Source organism: Aotus nancymaae, unplaced genomic scaffold (genome assembly GCF_030222135.1).
Source record: "Aotus nancymaae isolate 86718 unplaced genomic scaffold, 86718_ANA_hifiasm-v0.15.2.pri h1tg000002l, whole genome shotgun sequence".
Taxonomy (NCBI): domain Eukaryota; kingdom Metazoa; phylum Chordata; class Mammalia; order Primates; family Aotidae; genus Aotus; species Aotus nancymaae.
In genome coordinates, this window is record NW_026988413.1 from 28,692,629 (window position 1) to 28,710,933 (window position 18,305).

The following is an 18,305-nucleotide window of genomic DNA, read 5'->3' on the forward strand; positions in this document are numbered from 1 at the left end:
CACGCAAAGCTCACCTACACTTGGTGCCCTCTCACTTCCTACCTCCCGCAGGACCTTGCTCCAGTGCACTGAGCCCATGACATCCTGTGTCTCTGTCTTTTTTTTTTTTTTTTTAAAGGACAGGGACTAGGCCAGGTGCGATGGCTCACGCCTGTAATCCCAGCACTTTGGGAGGCCGAGGCGGGTGCATCACCTGAAGTCAGGAGTTCGAGATCAGTCCAGCCAACATGGTAAAACCCTGTCTCTACTAAAAATACAAAAATGAACTGGGTGTGGTGGCAGGCACCTGTAATCCCAGATACTGGGGAGGCTGAGGTGGGAAAATCACTTGAACCCTGGAGGTGGAGGCTGCAGTGAGCTGAGATCACACCACTGCACTCCAGCCTGGGTGACAGAGCAAGACTCCACCTCAAAAAAAAAAAAGAAAAAGAAAAAGAAAAGAAAAAAACCCAAAGAGATAGGGACTGGCCAAAGTGTGGTGGTGCCATCATCTCACTGAAGCCTTGAACTCCTGGGCTCCGGCGATCCTCTCCCCTCAGTCTCCTGAATAGTTGGGACTACAGGCACGTGCCACCACACCCAGCTTATTATTATTATTATTATTATTTTTTAGAGACAGGGTCTTGCTATGTTACCCAGGTTGGTTTTGAACTCCTGGCCTCAAGCAATCCTCCCTGCTTGGCCTCCTATGCTGGGATTATAGGCGTGAGCCACTGCATCTGATCCCATGTGTCTGTCTTCACTGACCTGTTTTATGATACTTGCCTTCAGCATCTTCTGTTGTTTCTCTCCTGCCCTTCAACAACTTTGTGAAAAGGCAGAGAGTAAATTAAAAAAAAATTTTTTTAAAGACAGGGTTTCACCATGTTGGCCAGGATGGTCTCAATCTCCTGACCTCGTGATCCGCCTGCCTCAGCCTCCTGAAGTGCTGGGATTACAGGCATCAGCCACTGCGCCTGGCAGCAGAGAGTAAATCTGCTCATTCTTCATTTGCACCTTTTATCTGGTGACAGTGCCAACCATGGTGTTCACGCAGCTCTCACTCTAGGTACCAGGCACCTCCTCAAAGCTAAAGCCAAGGGCAGACCCTGGGAAGCTTCAACCTGCCTGAGCTCCCTGGGGATCTGGGCATTGCACACTGGCTTTCTGCTTGAGAATGGAGGATATCTATGACCCTATGCATATCTATGACCCTGGCTGCACTTGCTGCCTCTAGGCTCCTGTTTTCAGGTGGTGGGACCCCAGTACTTCTAACACCCTCTCTCCTCCTCATCACACCTTCCACACACACAGTCTGGGTAATCCTGTACACTGCCTTGGTTTAACTACACTATTCCAGGTCTCATCTCACTCCCTAACTGAAAACTGTACGGCTGCCTGGAGGTCCCACTGGTCAAATTTGCTCCTTCTCATTCTTCTTGGCCAGCAGCAACACATCCACACAAGAAATCCAGTGCCACGTTAGTCTCTAGCACGGACTGCTGCAACTGTCTCCCACCCGTTCCTCCCAGTCCCTCTGTTCACTGTGCCATCAGAACTAACTTTCAGAAACATACTGGACTATGACACACTCCTCCCAGAAATGGTGTCACATTTCCTTCCTGCCTATATAGCACAAAGAATAAACTCCTTGCCAGGGTAGACAAGCCCACGACACCAAGGCCCTCCCTGTCTTACCTCCTGCCACGGCCCGAAAGCCCCCTGGGATCTAGCTGTGGTGGTCTAGCCTTTGTCCAGACGCGCCATGGCCACCAGGCCTACCCGCTTCTATGAACTAGCTGGAATGCCCAAATGCTACCTTCTCAGCGACATCTTCCTCAACTTCCCATTTCTTGAGTCCTATTACTAATAGATCATCAGTTTCCATCTTTTCCTGTCAGCTGCGAGGGCTGCAGCAGCAGCTGAGTGTCAGTGGACAGTCCCCTTTGGAAGGAGGAAGACGCCAGACTCACATCTTGGGGCACTTGGATGAAGGCGAAGGCATACTCCGTGGCTTGAGCTGGCAGCACCCGAGTGCTGAAGGCAGGTGGTAGGGTACCCAGGCGGGTGGACGGCAGGATCTCTCTCTGCAGAGGAAGCAGCAGCCAACATGTCACATACTCGCTGCCCCCTTGCTCTCACAGGACAGCTCTCTGTGGCCAGGCCTCTGGGAATGCTAACTCTGGGCCACCCTGTACATCTCATTACTTGGTTCCACTCTGCCATGTACAAAGGCTCCCCAGTGTGTGAGGCCTTGAGGGAACATGCCCTGCTGGTACCAGCAGTAGTGGGGAGCTGTGGCTCACACACCCTCTCACCTCTGGGCCTGGAGCTGGCACACCTAGTGGTTCCCATGGAAACAATCACAGTATAACTGGACTCTAATTGCTTTTCCATTTCCTCCCAATGCCCTTCAGTCTGTGACATGGGTTCCCTGACTACATTCCCACAGGCCAGGGGGTGCTGCAGCTGCTCGCTGGGAGAGCACACCAAGATAAGAATTCCCACGGTCAGCGGGCCTGCCTGTGGTTCTGGCCCAGGCATGTGGGTTGGCCCTCGTCTGGCAGGACTTCTTCCTTTGTGTATTCAAGGAGATGGGCTGGGATCATGGCCCAGCTCTGGGCTCTCTACTAACAGATCCTCAGTCCTAGTCCTTGAGGAAGGTATGGGAGGAACGCAGACAAGCAGAGCCATGACTCAGGAGGGTTTGTCCTCCTGAACGACAGCTTTCTCACCTGCTGGCTGCTGTTCCTAAAGGGAATCTCCCAGGAGTTGTCAGCAGACTCCCAGGCCCGGCTGGAGCGACTTTTCTCCCAAGGGTGCTAGTTAGTCACTGTCAACTGTGACTGTCCCTTCCCAGCAAGCCAGAGTTTGGGGATGTGCTGGGGATTAGCACATGGAACAAACATCCAGTTTGGCCTGAACACCTGGAGCTGTGGGTGTAAAGTGCCTCCGTGTGCTACAGATGTGCTGCCCCATTCTGCAGAGACCTCAGGCAGAAGAGAAGTGGGGTTCCTCACCCTTGGGCTCTGGATGTGAGACCTATCAGTGTTTGCAGCTACTGGCCATAGACACCAGTTTTGCCAGGTCACTCAGGGGCCTGGCCTGTTACCCGCATGGCACAGATGCCCCAATGCTCATTGTTCTATCAGTAAGCTCAGAGGGACCTTGGAGAGATCAGATGGCTTTGATCCAGGGGGCTGCTGTGTTTGATGGTCCTTCCAACACCCTGGTCCCCAATACTCACGTTGCCGTAGTCAATGTAGAAGACGTGTACTTTGGCAGGAGACTCGATTTTCTCTACTCGGGCACGGTACCTGCAATGGCATCATAGGCAGAGCTCAAGAGACAGCCCTGAGGAGTCTGCGCTCCCAGAGCCTCAGCAATGGCGGGGCAGGAGCACAGCATTTCACTGCCCGGGTTCAACGGGTGTCACAGAGGACAGTTACTGCACTCCATCTAGGCTCAGCCTCGGGCACTGTGGCCACCACCTAATGGAATCAGAGCATAGCTGGGAGCAGAAGAGGGAGAAAGGAGCATGTGGAGCAGATTAATGTGTCCTTGGGGCATAAAGCAACAAGACTAATGACTAGATTGATGTCTGCTGTTTAAACCCAGCGCACTAAACAGCAGCTGTAATTAGCCGGCAGATCTGTCTGGGAGGCCGCAGCAGGGAACACATCCAAGTCACTTCGTCACCCTGGGAAGGCCATGGGCCCTCCCTTGGTAGATCACACGTCAGCGACCTTCTTCCAGCCTGTGAACACTGCTGCTCATGTCCCAGACAGCCGGGGAGGAGGGTCGGGCAGCTGCTCTGGGCTTACTGTGGTCCAGCCTCCACCTCAGCCCCTGTGACATCATTCTTCCCAGGTGGGGTGAGGGGTGTGCTGGAGAGCCCAGCCAACCAGCCAGCCAGCCAGGGCTCCTACCCTGGAATTCCCCAGGAGAGAATAAAGGAGCCACTTCTGTCTGGTTGGACTGCAGAGGGTGCACAGGCCAGAGAGGGGCCCCAGATGGGCTGTAGGCAATGAAGAGGGACACCTGGGAGAGCTGCTGGGTCAGTCAAAACCAGCTGGGGAAACCAGACTGCTGAGGCAACACCCGGGGCCTGTGGACAGCCCTGCTATTGCTCTTGCTTGAGACTCTGCCCTGCTTTCCAAGTGGCTTACCATTCTCCATCTACAAATTTGGCAATGCAGAACTCTCCCCTTCGGGGGGCATAGGAGCCCTCTACAGGGGGGTGGCTGGCAATGTCATTGCGCATGTTCTCCATCAGCTTCTCCAACTGGGTGCCTGCCAGGGAGGAAGAGCGCAGTGAGACCTGGGTGCTGGGTTCCTCGAAGCCTCATTTCTGGGAGGGCTTGGGGAGGGAGCTCAATTTGAAATTCTGGGGGGCACTGCAGCACTGGCTCTGTCCCCAACCCAAGCAGGGAGGCCCTCTTGGTCCTCACTCCAGAGGTTTCGTGCCATCTGTCTTCAGCAGTGGAGCTGGTAACTTGCTGACACGTCAGGCCTTGAAGGCACAGACAGCCTTGCCATCTCAGCTCTCCAGTCGACTGGCCCAGGCTGTGGGAGCCCCTGGGATGTGTCTGAGCTTTGATTAAGGAGGTGGAGAAAGCAAGGAGACAGGGAGCAAGGCCAACGCCAAACAGCCTGCTCCAGGGTGAGAGCTGGCCAGCCCGTATTCCATTCTTACAGCGCCAGCTCCCGGCCTGGGCCACAGAGGTGGTAACTGACAGCAGCCACTAACCACTGCTTCCCAGGGGGCAAAAGTAGGGCTGAAGGATGGGCCCCATTCCACGGTGCACAAAGAAAAGGCCCCAGAATTTAAGCCATGGAAGATGGGGGAGTCATTCTGGGATCAGGGCCTAGAGCCTCAGTATTATTCAAACTTGGTCACTCTGACTCTTGTCACCCCGCAAGACACATGCTGAACAGGACTTCCAGTGCCGCTGGGCTGGGGCTCTACTGTCCCACGCCGCCACTCAGGGCCCCTGCTCCGCTGGAGGAGGGGTTCCCACCTTGTCTCTCCCTAAGCATTCTGACGTTGGGTCAGCGGTCCTGCTACTTATTTGCTGCTTTTGCCTGTTGTAGCAACACCGAGGCTTCCTCAGTTTCTCTCCCTGACTCTTTGCAGCATCCTTCCACCCTAACTCTGGGAGGCTTGAGTCCACTGTGGCTGCCCCTTTTATATCTCCTCTGGCCCTGATTCTAGCTCAGCCTCAGACCCTTCTTGCCCCTTTCCTCTCAGAAGCAAGAAGGGTGACTGTGGATGTGTGGTCTAAGTGTGGGACTCTTCTCTTTATCTTCAGGGCCCAAGGCGTGACATATGTCTGTTGTTACACTTGCCACAGTCAGCCTTGTAAGTTCCCTGCCACTACACAGTGAGCTCCTTCAGGGCATAGACCATAGCTCACTTGTTTCTGTTTACTTGCGCAAGGCCTGGTAGAATCCCCAATGCATGCAGGGTGCTTAATAATTCAGCTGCATTGAAAATAAACTCTGCATAAGCATGCAGGGATGTGTGTCCACTCTCAGGCTGCTGCACAGGCCACTGGCCCAGCATCCGCAGGACAGAGGCCTGCGGGTAGCAGCTGCCCCTCCTGCTACCCAATGGCCAGCCCTCTATAATTCTCCTTAGACAGTGCTCCTTGCCACAGACAGTAAAATTCCAGGGACTAAGAAGCCTTGACAGACAGTTTCCTCCCTAACTTGGTCTACTTTTATTTTTTTGCTCCAAGGCAACAGAAGCAGGCTTTCTCCTCCCGCCAACAGGCAAAGCCCTCTGGGAGGTCCTTACAGAGCCTCGTTGGTCATTTGCAGCTAATGGCAATGTTTTCGTCAGATCCTTTTCAAAGACAGACTTTAATTGAAAGAAAGGAGACAGGGCGAGAGGATGCCCTGAGAGGGGATGAAGGTTTCAGCAGAGGGGGGCTGTGGATCCTGAGGTTTATCTCCATGGATACCATGGAACCACCTGAGGGCAGGGGCCTTCCTCTCTGGAGCCCACCACCAATCCCCAGGTGGCCTGCCAGGAGGGCCTCACTCCCTTCTCTTCCAGCATTCTAAGGACACATGGTTTTCTCTAGTTTTCTTTCTTCCCTTGCTTTCTGCCTCAGATTTCTGCTCCCTAAAGACTTCAGCGCCCTGTTCTGAGTCAAGGCGGGCCCTCCCCAGCAGGACCCAGTGGCTACGGGGGGCCTACCTGGGAGTGATTGCATCCTTTTGCTCAAGTTCTCTGGGGGGCTGGCAGGGTTTGAGGGTGGTGGATTCTAGCTGGTTCCTCTGCCCAGAACAGCTCTTGTTCCTACCTAGACCACCACTACAAGACTCCTTCCCTGTCACATGACCCAGCCCTAGAGGCTGGCCACTGCCCGGTTCATTCCCAAGGCAACTGCTAGAGCAGCTTTTAGCAGGACTGTGGCTGACCTCAAGAGAACCTAGCCCCGAAGGCTCATCGGCTCCGTCTCTATCCCTCCCCCTTGCGTTTCTCCTTTCCAAGCACAGCCAGCCCAGGGCCAGGAACGGTCAAGTTTTTCCTGGTAAAATGACATTGCCACAGAGGCAGCTGCCTGGGAAACAGCATTAGAGGGAAGTGGCTGAGATGGGGCAATCTGGAGGGGGCCTGGGGTGGGCTGAGGAGCCTGGGCAGAGCTGCGTCCTGCCATCTGGAGGACTGCCCGAGTGCCAATGACATTTCCAGCCCCCTCTGCCCACCTCTGCCACAATTTGTTTCCTGGGACCCAGAGGCAGCTCTAAGAGCTTTTCCTTCTGCTCCCAACTCAACTGTTGCCCTGCACAGGGTGCCCATGAGAAGAGGCAGTCAGGGTGGAGAGAGGAAGCAGGTGAGGTAGAGTCGGGCCAGTGGCTGCCAGAGCTCTCTCCTGCCAGCTAGCCTCAGAAACCCCAGGTCTCCGTCTAGGGGACCCTGGCCACAGTGCACAGCACTCAGTATGGGAGGAGGAGAAGGTCCTTCAGAGACTGCCTGGGGATGTGTTTCCCTGGAGCGCTGCCTGTTTCCATGGAAACTTCACGCAGGGCTATGTTAACCTCTAAAGGAGAAACCCTAGCAGAGACAAATCCAGCGCCACTCCTTGCTCCCCCAGAGGGAAAGGGGCTGATGATGCCTGGCTGGTACCTGACAGACTCTGGGGGCTACAAATCCTCCTCCCCGGTGTACCCAGGGGTGTGTGGGAATAAACAATCCCCTAAGAGTCTCAGAGCGCCACCCAGATAAACCTGGTTATCTCACCTGCTCTCAGAGGACCTGCCCGGCAGTGCCTCCATGCCTGAGCCCATGCTAGAGCTCACGTGAGAGTTCCTGAAATGACCCCAAGCTCAGAGAGCAGTGAGACGAGGCGGGGAGAGGGGCGGTGAGAGAGTGAGCTCTTCAGGGAAGGCTCCTGGAGTGCTTGGGTTGTGTTCCTCCCACCTCCAGGCAGCGCCAGTTGGACCAAGCCAGGAACCATGAGCCGGCGGCCTGAGCACTCACCGGTCTCTACATCCTGCACGTAGAAGTGCAGGTCGTCAGTGATCTCAGTCACAAACACGGGCTTGTAGCTGGCGGATCGCTCCTTCTCCTCCAGCACTGGCATCACCTCCTCCACGGGCTGCTCCTCATAGTGGGCCCAGACCTGCATGTTCAGGTGGCAGAGGTGAGAAGAAAGCGAGGAAGTGAAGTCATAGAAGACACTGGGAAAGGGGCTTTGGGCAAATGGGATCACCCCTAGGTGAGTGACTGTGGGGTCACTGTGGGGCACTCGATTCACACCAGGCTGAGCCCCTGAAGCCCCCTATCTCAGAGGGGAAAGGTGGGGTCTCTAAAGTTCTGATCCAGCAGTTCTCAAATTCTGGCAGGCAGCAGAAGCAACATGGGAGTTTATTAAAAATGCAGGCCCCAGGTCCCACCCCAGGCCTAGCAAATTACAATCTGTTCTGAACATCCCAGAGAGAGTTAAAAAGAGCAACAGCAGACTCCCAGGCCACCTCATGTGCGTCCGAGTGTGACAGCCCTGTTCTCACGCTCCTCACACCTGGCTCCTCACATTTGCACCTTGAGTGCTACGGTTCTCCCTTCCCTGTGGCCCTCTGTAGGGCACCTCTGAATTCTTCAGGACCTCTTGCTGTCACAGGGCCCCTGGCGCTCCTAAGGCAGTCCAAGCTGCAGCCCGAGGCCAGGGGAAGGCTCACCAAGAATGCCTCTGATCAGCAACTTTCCCTTTCTCCATCCTCCTCACCTCCAGCAGGTTGCTCTGACCTCAGCTCAGAAGCTGGACCATGTGCTCTCCACCCTTCCCTCTCTCCCTTCCTTGCCCAAGCCCTGTGCTGTCAGGGCTGCAGTGGTCCAGAAGCTGATTTGAGGTGACAGTGTGTCAAGTCCAATCCTGCGGCCAGGAGATTATCCAAATGGTGAGGTCTGTCAGAGCAGGGAGGAGGGGGGAGGTGGCTTTCCAGCTGAGCAGCGGGAAGGGGGTGGTGAGAGAGTGCAGGGACTGGATCACGCGTGGGGTCCCACAGACACACACGGGAACAAGGATGATTAAAAGTATTTGCCCAGTACTTATGTGCTTATCAGGTGCCAGGTAGCATTCTAAACAGTCTCCCAATATTAATTCATGTAGACCTTACAACAACCCTTTGAGTAGGTCTTGATATTATCCCTGTTATACAAATGGGGAAACTGAGTTACACAGGCTTGCAGCTAGTAGTGAAATCAGGATTCAAACACAGGCAACCTGGTTCTAGAGCTCTTCCAGGGGCATTTTGGCATTGACTAGTATCCCTGAGAAAACGCCACCAACCAGGAGGAAAAAGCTATTTGTTGGTGGTGGGGGGCGGGAATGAGGCCTCATATCCCTATTGTTGTTGAACATGCTGTCTGACCTTGGTCAAACTTTTCTGGGTCCCCTTTTCTTCTCTCTCAGCTGAAATGCAGACTCCTAGGGAGCTTCAGGACCCAGCAGAAGGGCAGGAAAGCTGGAAATCTGGAACCACCTTGGTTCAACCCAGACCCCACACTTTTGCCTTTAACGTGGCATGAGCGTGTGCTTCCACTAGAAGGAGTGGCTATGGGGGACTGACTGAGACGTCTCCCAGGCCCAAGCTTTCCACCATCCTACACCAAGCAGTGCCTTCTATGGCTGGGCTTATGGGCCCCGGTCTGGGGCTGAGCTCCAACCCAAATAGCTCCTGACCCCTTGTCACCTTCCAGGCTCCCGATACCCTAACACCTGCTCCCATCCCCAGAGACCTCTACCCGATGCTGCATCCAGTCCCCTAAGCCCTGGCCGGACAGAGGGGAGGAGGCAGGCAGCAGGACTTTAACCCACAGCTTTGCCTCTAGGCAGGAGAGAGACCCTAATCCCCCAAGGGCCTCCATGTCCACGTGGGGAAGCGCGACTCTAGCTTGTGGGCTTCCCTGTGAAAGGGCGGGGATAGCCATAAATGCCAAGCCTGTGTCCTGATGAGCCTGAGGCTTTCCCCTTGGGCCTCTGGAGCTGGAAGTTCCCTGGTATCTACTTATTCAGTCGCTCCTATTGACACCTGGGCTCCCAGCCCTTCTGGGATGCTTGCAGTTCTGAGGACAGATGAGACTGTCAGCACTAACTTCAGTGAGCTGCAGCAGAGCCCTCCTGACTCAGGAGTCTGCCCCCTCCTCCCCACCAGCAGGCACCCCTGCCTCCCAAATCCCTGCTTTTCTTTCTAAATCCTGTTTAACATTGCTGCTTGCAAGGCTCCATGCAGGGGCCCTTCCCTCTTCCTGCCAGCTCCCTCCTTTCCCGGCACTGAGCTTGTTAACACAGACCAGTCCTCTGTGCTCGTTCCTGAGTGGGCTGTGGGCCCTGAGCCTGCGAGCTGTTGAGGGCTCCCATCTCAGCCCCACCCTGCTCCCTTGGCTGTGGGGGAAGGTGGCCCCTCAGCAGCGCTGATGAATTGGGAACAGACTGACAGGGTGAAAGCAGAAACTTCTAAAGACTCCTCAAGCAAAAGTGCCTCAGGCGACAGCATGGGGTGACAGCACTGGGTCTCCTACTTGGGGAGAGGAGAGTGGAGCTTCTTGCCCTGCAGACTCAGGTGGCAGCAGGCGTGAGGTCACGGAAGATGCAAGCCAAAGCCTCAGGGATGGCCCTCAGCCCCCAGCACTGGGGCCAGCCCTGTGACAAGGTGCCTCAGCTCACTTGGTGGTGGGTGAGGCGGTGCACACTGCCACCTGAACTGAGAAGACAGCAGAAGCGAGGTGTCTCCATACACAAAGTGGCTGGCACCGGAGGTTGCCAAGAAGCACCTAGAGAGTGGGAGAGAGACAGCTGCCTCCTTAGATAAAGGAATTCTGTTTCTAGGAGAGGCTGACCTTTGGCCCTTCAGGCAGTGGAGCCATGATGATTCCCTCTTTCCCTGAGGTGACCAGCTGTTCCTTGGGACTTGCAGCCACATAGGAGAGCTGGTACATGCAGGCTGGTCAGGTGACCCCTTGGTGGGAAGGAGGGAGTCCGTTGGCTGCGACAGGTGTGGCTGCCCTTGTGCTCACCTTTAGAACAAGGATGTGTTGGGCCCATGCTGACTCAGGCTGCCCCTCTGCAGAGCCAGTGCAGGGAGGAGACACCCCACTGGCAAGACACTTGCCAGACCCGGCCACTTTCCACAGCCATCCTCAGCCCCTCACAGCTCAGATTCCCCACAAGAAGCTGGTTTCTGGGAAGCCCCATTGTAGACACTCCTCTTCCTGAACCTCTGGGGAGATGACGAGGAAAACTCAAAGACCCATGCTGGAGGGAGCAGTAATTATACACACAGAGTTATGGCTCTACCCCAGACTCTTGGCAGATGGAGGAGCTGGGGAAGAACCTCTATGGCCAAGGAGCTGGGCAGAGGACAGGGGTCCCGACCTTGGCCTAAGCAGCGGGCCCAGGGATGCTGGGAGAGCCAACTGCGAGACGGTCTGATCTTGCTCGTGGACCACATCTGAGCACATGCAGAGGCTGTTACCAAGCAAGCTATTGCAGACAGGCTGTCCCAGCTGGCTGATGGCTGGGTTTGTGGTCTGGTGGGGCACCTCCCATGGCCCTGGCTACAGAGCAAGACCGGGAAGGGTGGAGGGAGGCCCCTCCGCCTGTTCATCTGCTCCAGGCTGCTCTACCATGTTAGTTCCTGTCTAGCTCAGGTCCCCTCTACACTCTGGGGCTCCTTGTGTTCTGTTGCTGAGGCCACCCTGGGGGAAAGAGCCCATCAAGCCAGGCACAGACCAGGCAGTCAGGAGCGGAGGCTGTCTCTCCTGTCCTCTCTGTCCCGGCCCTCCCTCTTCCCTACACTTCCTCCTCAGGGAGCCCAGGTCCTCCTCCTGGCAGGTGATGGGGACTGTGGACTGAGGATCCACTGGCTGGAGTATTTCCTTTCTAAATCCTGTTTAACACAACTGCTTGCAAGGCTCCAGGGGTGGGGCTGGCGCGGGGCCAAGGTGGCAGAGGCCTTTGAGCCTGCAGCTGGGGAGTCAAGCTCAATAAAAGCCAATGAATGGCCAATCCAGCCCTGTGCAGGGTCCTGCTGGGCACACGTGTGGGGTGGGGGTTAAGGAAGGGGGACAGGCATCTACCATTCGTGGTTCCCTCCTTGGTCCTCAGGTCTGCCCAGGTCGCTGAGGAGGTGGCGGGGTTACCTCCTGCCAAGGAACGGGAGGATCCTACCAGCCTCTTCACTGAGGAGGAATTCACAGGGCACAGGGAGGAATTACACTCAGCAGGGAGGCAGCTAAGCCCTCACAGCTGGGAAACCAGCATTGTCAGGTTCCCCCAGACACACACACGAATGCACACACACATAATCACACTCAGCATGACCTTTCCTTGGTTAACTATAGGCACAAACATTCATGCATCCTGTTGCTAACAAGAGCTCTTAACCACTGTCTCTTGACAGGTAAGGCAGCCCTTGTGGGGTCACAAGTGGGATAAGGCTGGGTACACCCCAGATACTCAGGTTACAGTACCCCAGCCGGCCACCAGATCCTCTTATCGGGGTCCGGCCAACTCTGACAGCTGGTACAAAGCTCTGCCAGTGCAGCTCCTGGGAAACAGCCTCTCCAGGAGGAAGAGAGCCTCGGTTCCTCAGGCTCCTTGATGAGCAGACCGGGATTTGCAGGAGAGAGACCCAGGAGGCGGCAGGGCCTAGCACTGAGAGTTGTGCACTGCATTTTAATTGGACTGGAATAAAAACACACAGGCCGTGTAAGTAATTAATCACTGGTAATTACTCCTCAGCGTCATCAAGTGGCACTGGCAAAATGGTGACTTGGGCTCTTTCAGACAAACCCACTGTGCAGTAAATAACAATGCTGATTTCAGCACAGCCCCTGGCAAGGAACCCACCCTTCCATCTCAGGCCAGAGTCCTCTCTGTGCTCCCCTGGGTTCCTCTAGGGTCTCTACTCTCAGAGGGTAGAGGATTGCCGAGCTCTGAAAAGGTGGATTCTGAGCTCACGGCTGAAAAGCCAGGAAGAAGGGCCGGGATGAAGATGCTTAGACTCTGGGCCTTAGACTCTGGGGCTTGCCGCTTTACCCTAGCTGCTAACTCTTCTGTGAAGGTGCCACCCTTTAAACAGGAGGCCCCAGTACCGTCTCTCCTCCCTCTCCCTGCAGCAGGCAGAGGACATGGGGGTGGCAGTCTTAAGTTCAGCTGTCACAAGCAGGAAATCCAGGAAGAAGCCATGTGACTCCTTTCCTGTAGGAGCTGAGGCTGCCTGCTTCCCCCTCATTCTGGGAGGAGGAGGCTTGATGTGAGCAGGAGGTGGGAATCTCCTCCAGGACACCGACTGTCTCTTTCGCCTGTGCTAGCTTTGAGGTCCACCTTTCCCTGGAGTCTTTCTACCTTCACTACCAAGGGGTTGGTTGCCTGCCCTAATCCCTGGGGGATGGGAAGAACAGATACATAGAAACCTGGGAGGACAGTCCCAGGGGAAGAAAAGCAGCCCTGGGTGAGGAGGTAGCCGCTCCAGGCTGGTGAAGAACCTGGTGCTTCTGGGGCCGCAAAGACCCTGACTCTTTTTGGCAGGTGTCTGGGCCTTGGCCCTGGGAAGTGAGTTTTGCGCCAGATGGCTGCCCCATGGGGAAGAAAGCATTTATTCCTGGAACAAATTTATGGCTCAGCATGGCTGTCCCACGAATCCTCCTAAAGCTCAGAGGAGCCCTGACAAATTGGTGGCCAGCTGATTTATCCCCATTATCAGGGCCGGGCTATAAGTCAAAAGCAACAGGCTGAGTGAGCCTGGCTCCCACCTCCAAACCACTGGGTTCCTCAATTGTCAACTAGTTTCCAGAAGCCGCTTTCCACCCCACCCACCTTGTCTCTTCGACTGCCCACCTTGTCTCTTTGATGCAGTGCCTGCAAAGACCGATGGGCTGTAAATCTCTTGTCCTAACAGCTAGAGGCCTCTTCTGGGGTTGTTTCCCCTCAGTGCAATGTGAAGGGAAGTCAGATGTGGGCTTGGGCCGCCCAGTCCCTCTGATGGGACTGACAGAGAAGGATCAGGGCTGGGGAGCGAGGGACACCCCAGGCATCTGTCCCATGGCCCCACGGTCACCTAGACAGCTTTTTGCTTCAGGCCCACCTGAGCAGGCCTGGGATCACTGGTGAACTTCCAGGCTGGCAGCCCAGGCCCACCTCAGGTCTGCAACAGGCTATGGCTGAAGACCCCTCAGCTGGCAGCCTCTCCTTGCCTATGTGTGGCCTTGGTGTGGGTACTCAGGGGTACTCAGTGCAGGGACGACAGAACTGCTTCCTCCTGTTCTCTGGAGGCAGCAGCATTAGTGTGTGAGGAGGACAGGAGGGCAGGGAGAGCACGGCGAGCTGCCACGCGTACCTTTTCTTTCTTCTGCTTGGCAGCCTCCTCGGCAGACAGCAGGGACTTGTAGTAGGAGCTGCGCTCGGCGGTGAAGTGGACCTTGGAGAGCGCGTGCTCCACCAGCAGGACGGACAGGTTGGCGCCGTCGATGTGCAGCCAGCCGATGAAGTTGCCAGCCTTGTCCATGCTTTCCACCTCCACCTCCACCTGGGACAGAGAGACAGGCGTAAGTCTGTGGGGGCCAGGCCTGAGTGTGCAGGGGCTGTGTCTGTGGGGAGGACAGCAGCGCCGAAGCCTTGGGCTCACAGGCCGTGGCAGCCGCTACCACATTCACTGCACGTGGCAGCAGCAGCTGGAATGAGGCAGAGCAGGAGCCTGGTGCAGCGCCCGCACTGGGAGCCCCTAGAACCGTTCAGTTTCAGCCTCACACAGGGACAGACGCTCCTCAAAACTTGCCTTTCTTCTCAGAGCCCCTTCCCCTCCTGTGGCAGATAGCTACTGAGGCAAATGGGACGCTCCTTAACTTTAGAGAGAGAGAGAGAAAGAGCGAGAACACACAGCTGAAGGTCAGGAGCAAGTTCAGAAGCAGGCAGAGCTCTGGGTGCCTCCCACTCTTCAGCACCCACCCCAGCTCTGTGCTAGAAGACAGGCAGGCCCTTAGGGAGTGAGGCAACCCCTGGGGAGAGGGAGGCTGCTCTTCCTGGTAGAGCTGAATGAATTCATGTCTAATGAAGGTAATTAAAGTGGCTGCATGAAAAGCAGGAGAGGAGAGGGGGAGAGGACAGGAGAGACAGAAAGACGTGGGCAGGAAACTTATCAGCGCAAGGGCAGTGAGCGACAATCCCGCAGAAGGAGTGGCCAGAAGGGTATGGTCACTGCCTTAAGCCCAGTCCCTGGGGCCATGGGCTGTGGCTGAACCCCAGAGCCCTCAAGGAATCTCCACAGGCCCCAAGGGCTCCTCCACTGACTGTCTCCTCCCGAGGACCCAGGACCCCAGACCTCGTACTGACTGCTTCTCTAAAGGGGCAGCCTCAGGGTCGTGGCCCTCCTGGTAGCTGATCTGCTCCCACGTCGTGAAGGCCATGGCCCAGGATAAATTCCTTCTTTGATTCTCTCCTGACCTCTTTCTTACCCTGCTAAAGGGGCCTATAAATGGCATTGCTGCCAAATGTAAAAACTTGTATTAATTTAAATGGCTTCAAGGTCGATTAACCAATAAAATGAATGTCTAAATACCTGGGAATTCTCAAAGTCTGGGCTGAAGCTAGTGACAGAAGGTTCGAAGGGATGAGGGACGCTGGGCGACATGCCTCCCCAGAAGGACACGGAGGTGGCCTGGGTGTGCAGGGAGAAGGCAGCAGGGAGGGAGATGGGCAGAGCCTGGGAAGCAGGACTCTCACTTCCTCCCATTCTTGAACACCCTCTTCCTCCTTGAGGAATTTAATCCTTCAAGAGAAAATGTAGCTTTAACGATGCCTGAAGTTGGAGTGTGGTATGGAAGGGGATGTGTGGCATCTATTAGGGTTAGAAAAAGAGATAATAGAGAACATATAGGTCCAGTCCATGTTGATTCTGTAGGTGGCATTGGAGGAGAGCAGCTATTAAGGGGCAGAGCTGAGAGCAGAATCCAGGTTTCCCCAGTGCCTTCTCTACACTGCAGAAAAGACCCTTGCCCTCCCTAATCCCCTCTTTCCATAGCCTTCTGTTTCAGGAGCGGCCCTTCCTTCCACTGCCATATCTCTGCCCTGTCCACCATCCAGGACCGAAGGACCCTGCAGCTCACTAGTAGAGCCTGGAGGAAAGTGCTGGTCCTAAGGCTGGGCTGGGCTGACCCAGTGCCTATACTACACTGCAGAAGCAGAAGACACGGAGTCTAGTGCCCGTGGATGTTCAAACCAGTTTTTCCTATCTCTAATTTTGGCAACTAACTTACTGAAGGACTGACTCTTGTAGGGCAGAAGGGCAGGTGAGCACAACCTAAGGCTGCTCAGGTTTCAACACCTTGGATCCACCTGGCAAACACCCAGGGTGCTGGAGCATAGGGGAAGCTCAGCCACTGGAAGACTGAGCGCCTCCTCCAGGGGGAGGCCAGGAATGGAGAATAGGCTGTCATGCCTGCAGGGGTTGGGGTAGGCCACAGGGATAGTGTGGTGAGGGTGGACAAGACCTGTGATGGGCAAAATGATACATGACAAGACTGTCTCTTGTTCTTCTTAACTTGCCAAGCTTTATCAAACATGCTAAGGTCAAGAAGCAGCAGGTCCTAGAAAAATTCTGGGGAAGCAGAAGGAAGAGCAGAGAGGTTGCTTGCCTTTTGTCTGGGGGCTCCTGGACACATGCCTGGCCAAAAGCAAATGAGGCTGGTACAGTTCCCAGCCAACATAGCCCAGGCCCACAACAGTTTCCGCATTCCCTGACCTCTCGTCTTCCACAACTTTAGTAGCCAAGTATCCTTTCCCTAAAACCAAGAATGGCTGCCCTGCTTGAACACAAGGCCTCTCTTTGGGTCTGGCAGGCCCAGGACAGCTTGTGATGGGCCAGTGTGGCTCTGGCACTGGGTTGCTGGGGTTGATGCAAGAACCTCAGAGACAGGCTGCAGAGGCAACCAGGCAGGCACAGTCGCTGCCTATCCTGTGAGGTGCCCATGCTCAGACCCCAACCCACGTGGCATACCCCACATTCACACCCTGCTCTCTGAGGCTGCAATCCACATGCTCGCCTCTCTCTAGGGCTTACTCATATGAGAACGAACCCAGTGACAAGCAGCCATACCTGGGGCCAACACTGCAGGGTACAGCTAGGCTCTCCTGGGCAGGTGAGCACCAACTTCACACTTAACCAGTCTGTCACTTGCAATTGATATGCTAACTTGGGCTTGGCAAGTCCCTGGGCCCAGCCAGCTGCAGAGAAAAGAAATCTCTGGCCATGGGCACACTGCTGCCACCGAATCCATCTTGGGTTATGGATGGAGATAAAGCTGTCACCCATGGGGCTCTGTTACCCCTCTCTAGCCAAACCCCACGCTGTGTCTATCCTTCTACACACACTTCAGCCTGGACGAGGCTGTGGAATTCAGTGACTCTTCTCTAACTCTGGGAGAATTATGGAGGTTGCAAGCAGAGGTTTAAGCAGGTTGTATGTGTGTGATCATCCTTTGATGTTTCTCTTTTACACTGACTGCCAGGAAGTTATGACTTAACTGTAACATTATGTGGGTCTATGTTTATACAAGTATTTTTTCTTTGTTCAACTCAAAGACTCAAATTTCTCTGACATTTTCTCTTAATTAAAAGACACACATGTATAGAGATATACAGATACAGTTCAATTTTGCTATTTGCAGTAATTTTGTTCTATAAAAAGACCACTGAATTTGCAAATACTGAAACATTGTTCCTAGGGGAAATGCAGTTTTGGGTTCCTGTGAACCTCTGGTCACAATATTTTCATCAAATCAATATATAATCTTGTTCTGTGCTTCCGTTTAAAGATACCTTGTCTAATATGTGTTGTTGACTCATTAGCATTGCACTCATGGCCAACAGCACAATGACTCATGCCTGAATGAAGTTTATCTAACACATGTATCTTCTCCATAAGGCGCATCCCAGTATTTCTGCACTCAGGAACGCTAGATAGCACTTCAGCTCTACACTGGGGGCCATTTAAAACTGCGAAACCACCAACAAAAAGCACAAAAAGTGCAACAACATGATGCTACGTAGACTGTGAGAAGGACACCTGTTTATATTATCAGAGCTGAAGCAAGAAGGCAGACACCTTGCCTAATAGGTGCTGTTGCCTCGTTCCACCCTGTCCCACCTAAGATGGAAATGTGCATCGCCAGGTGACTCCATTTTTTAGTCACTCTGTGCATGTCCACAAACGACTGTGTGAAAAATACCATGGGTATTGATACTGGGGTTACAAAAATAGATTCTGGTGAACTTGCAAATATGTGACCAGCAAATAATGAAGATTGACTGTATACTGTATAGACACGTAGAGTTAATTCCCGCAAGTTGCCTCAAACTGAAGACATGTCAGGGGAGGCTCATTCCTGTAAATCAACAAGAAATTTCTTCTTGCCCAACTGGCTACTGCAAGCATTAAATGAGAGCCTACTGATGGAGTGTTGCGTAATTTGCAAACTGCTGTAACATAGCCACTCAGTTCTCGGGCATCTTGGAGTGTTTCAGGAAGAGATCTGGACTCAATAGCTGCCACAGCAGACCTCCTATGTCCTTAAGTGACTTAGGTGACTACCACAGGCTGCTAGAAGGTTGGGAGCAGGCTTCATATGAAAGCATGCATTGGCATGTACACACATGGGTGACTATGGCATTGAGGGCACCAGAGCATGTGTGTGCATATCATTCCCTGATCCCTGGCCTGCCATGAGCCACCCTCTGAATGCCTATGGGCTCACCCTCCCTTTGGCATTTGTGGGGCAGTGTACAGCACAGAGGTTAAGAGTATGGAATCTGGCTCCA

At 54.4% G+C, this 18,305-nt stretch overlaps 1 protein-coding gene across 1 annotated transcript in view; it reads right to left on the reverse strand.

Annotated features, from left to right (window-relative positions):
• SND1 (staphylococcal nuclease and tudor domain containing 1) overlaps positions 1-18,305 on the reverse strand; it is a 444,881-nt gene that overhangs the window by 3,371 nt on the left and 423,205 nt on the right. The window contains exons 17-21 of the mRNA XM_012473984.2: positions 13,831-14,019; positions 7,472-7,613; positions 4,149-4,272; positions 3,227-3,296; positions 1,953-2,066 (exon numbers count right to left, since the gene is read on the reverse strand). Of these exons, the coding sequence (XP_012329407.2) occupies positions 1,953-2,066; positions 3,227-3,296; positions 4,149-4,272; positions 7,472-7,613; positions 13,831-14,019 (639 nt within the window). The remainder of the gene's footprint in view (positions 1-1,952; positions 2,067-3,226; positions 3,297-4,148; positions 4,273-7,471; positions 7,614-13,830; positions 14,020-18,305) is intronic.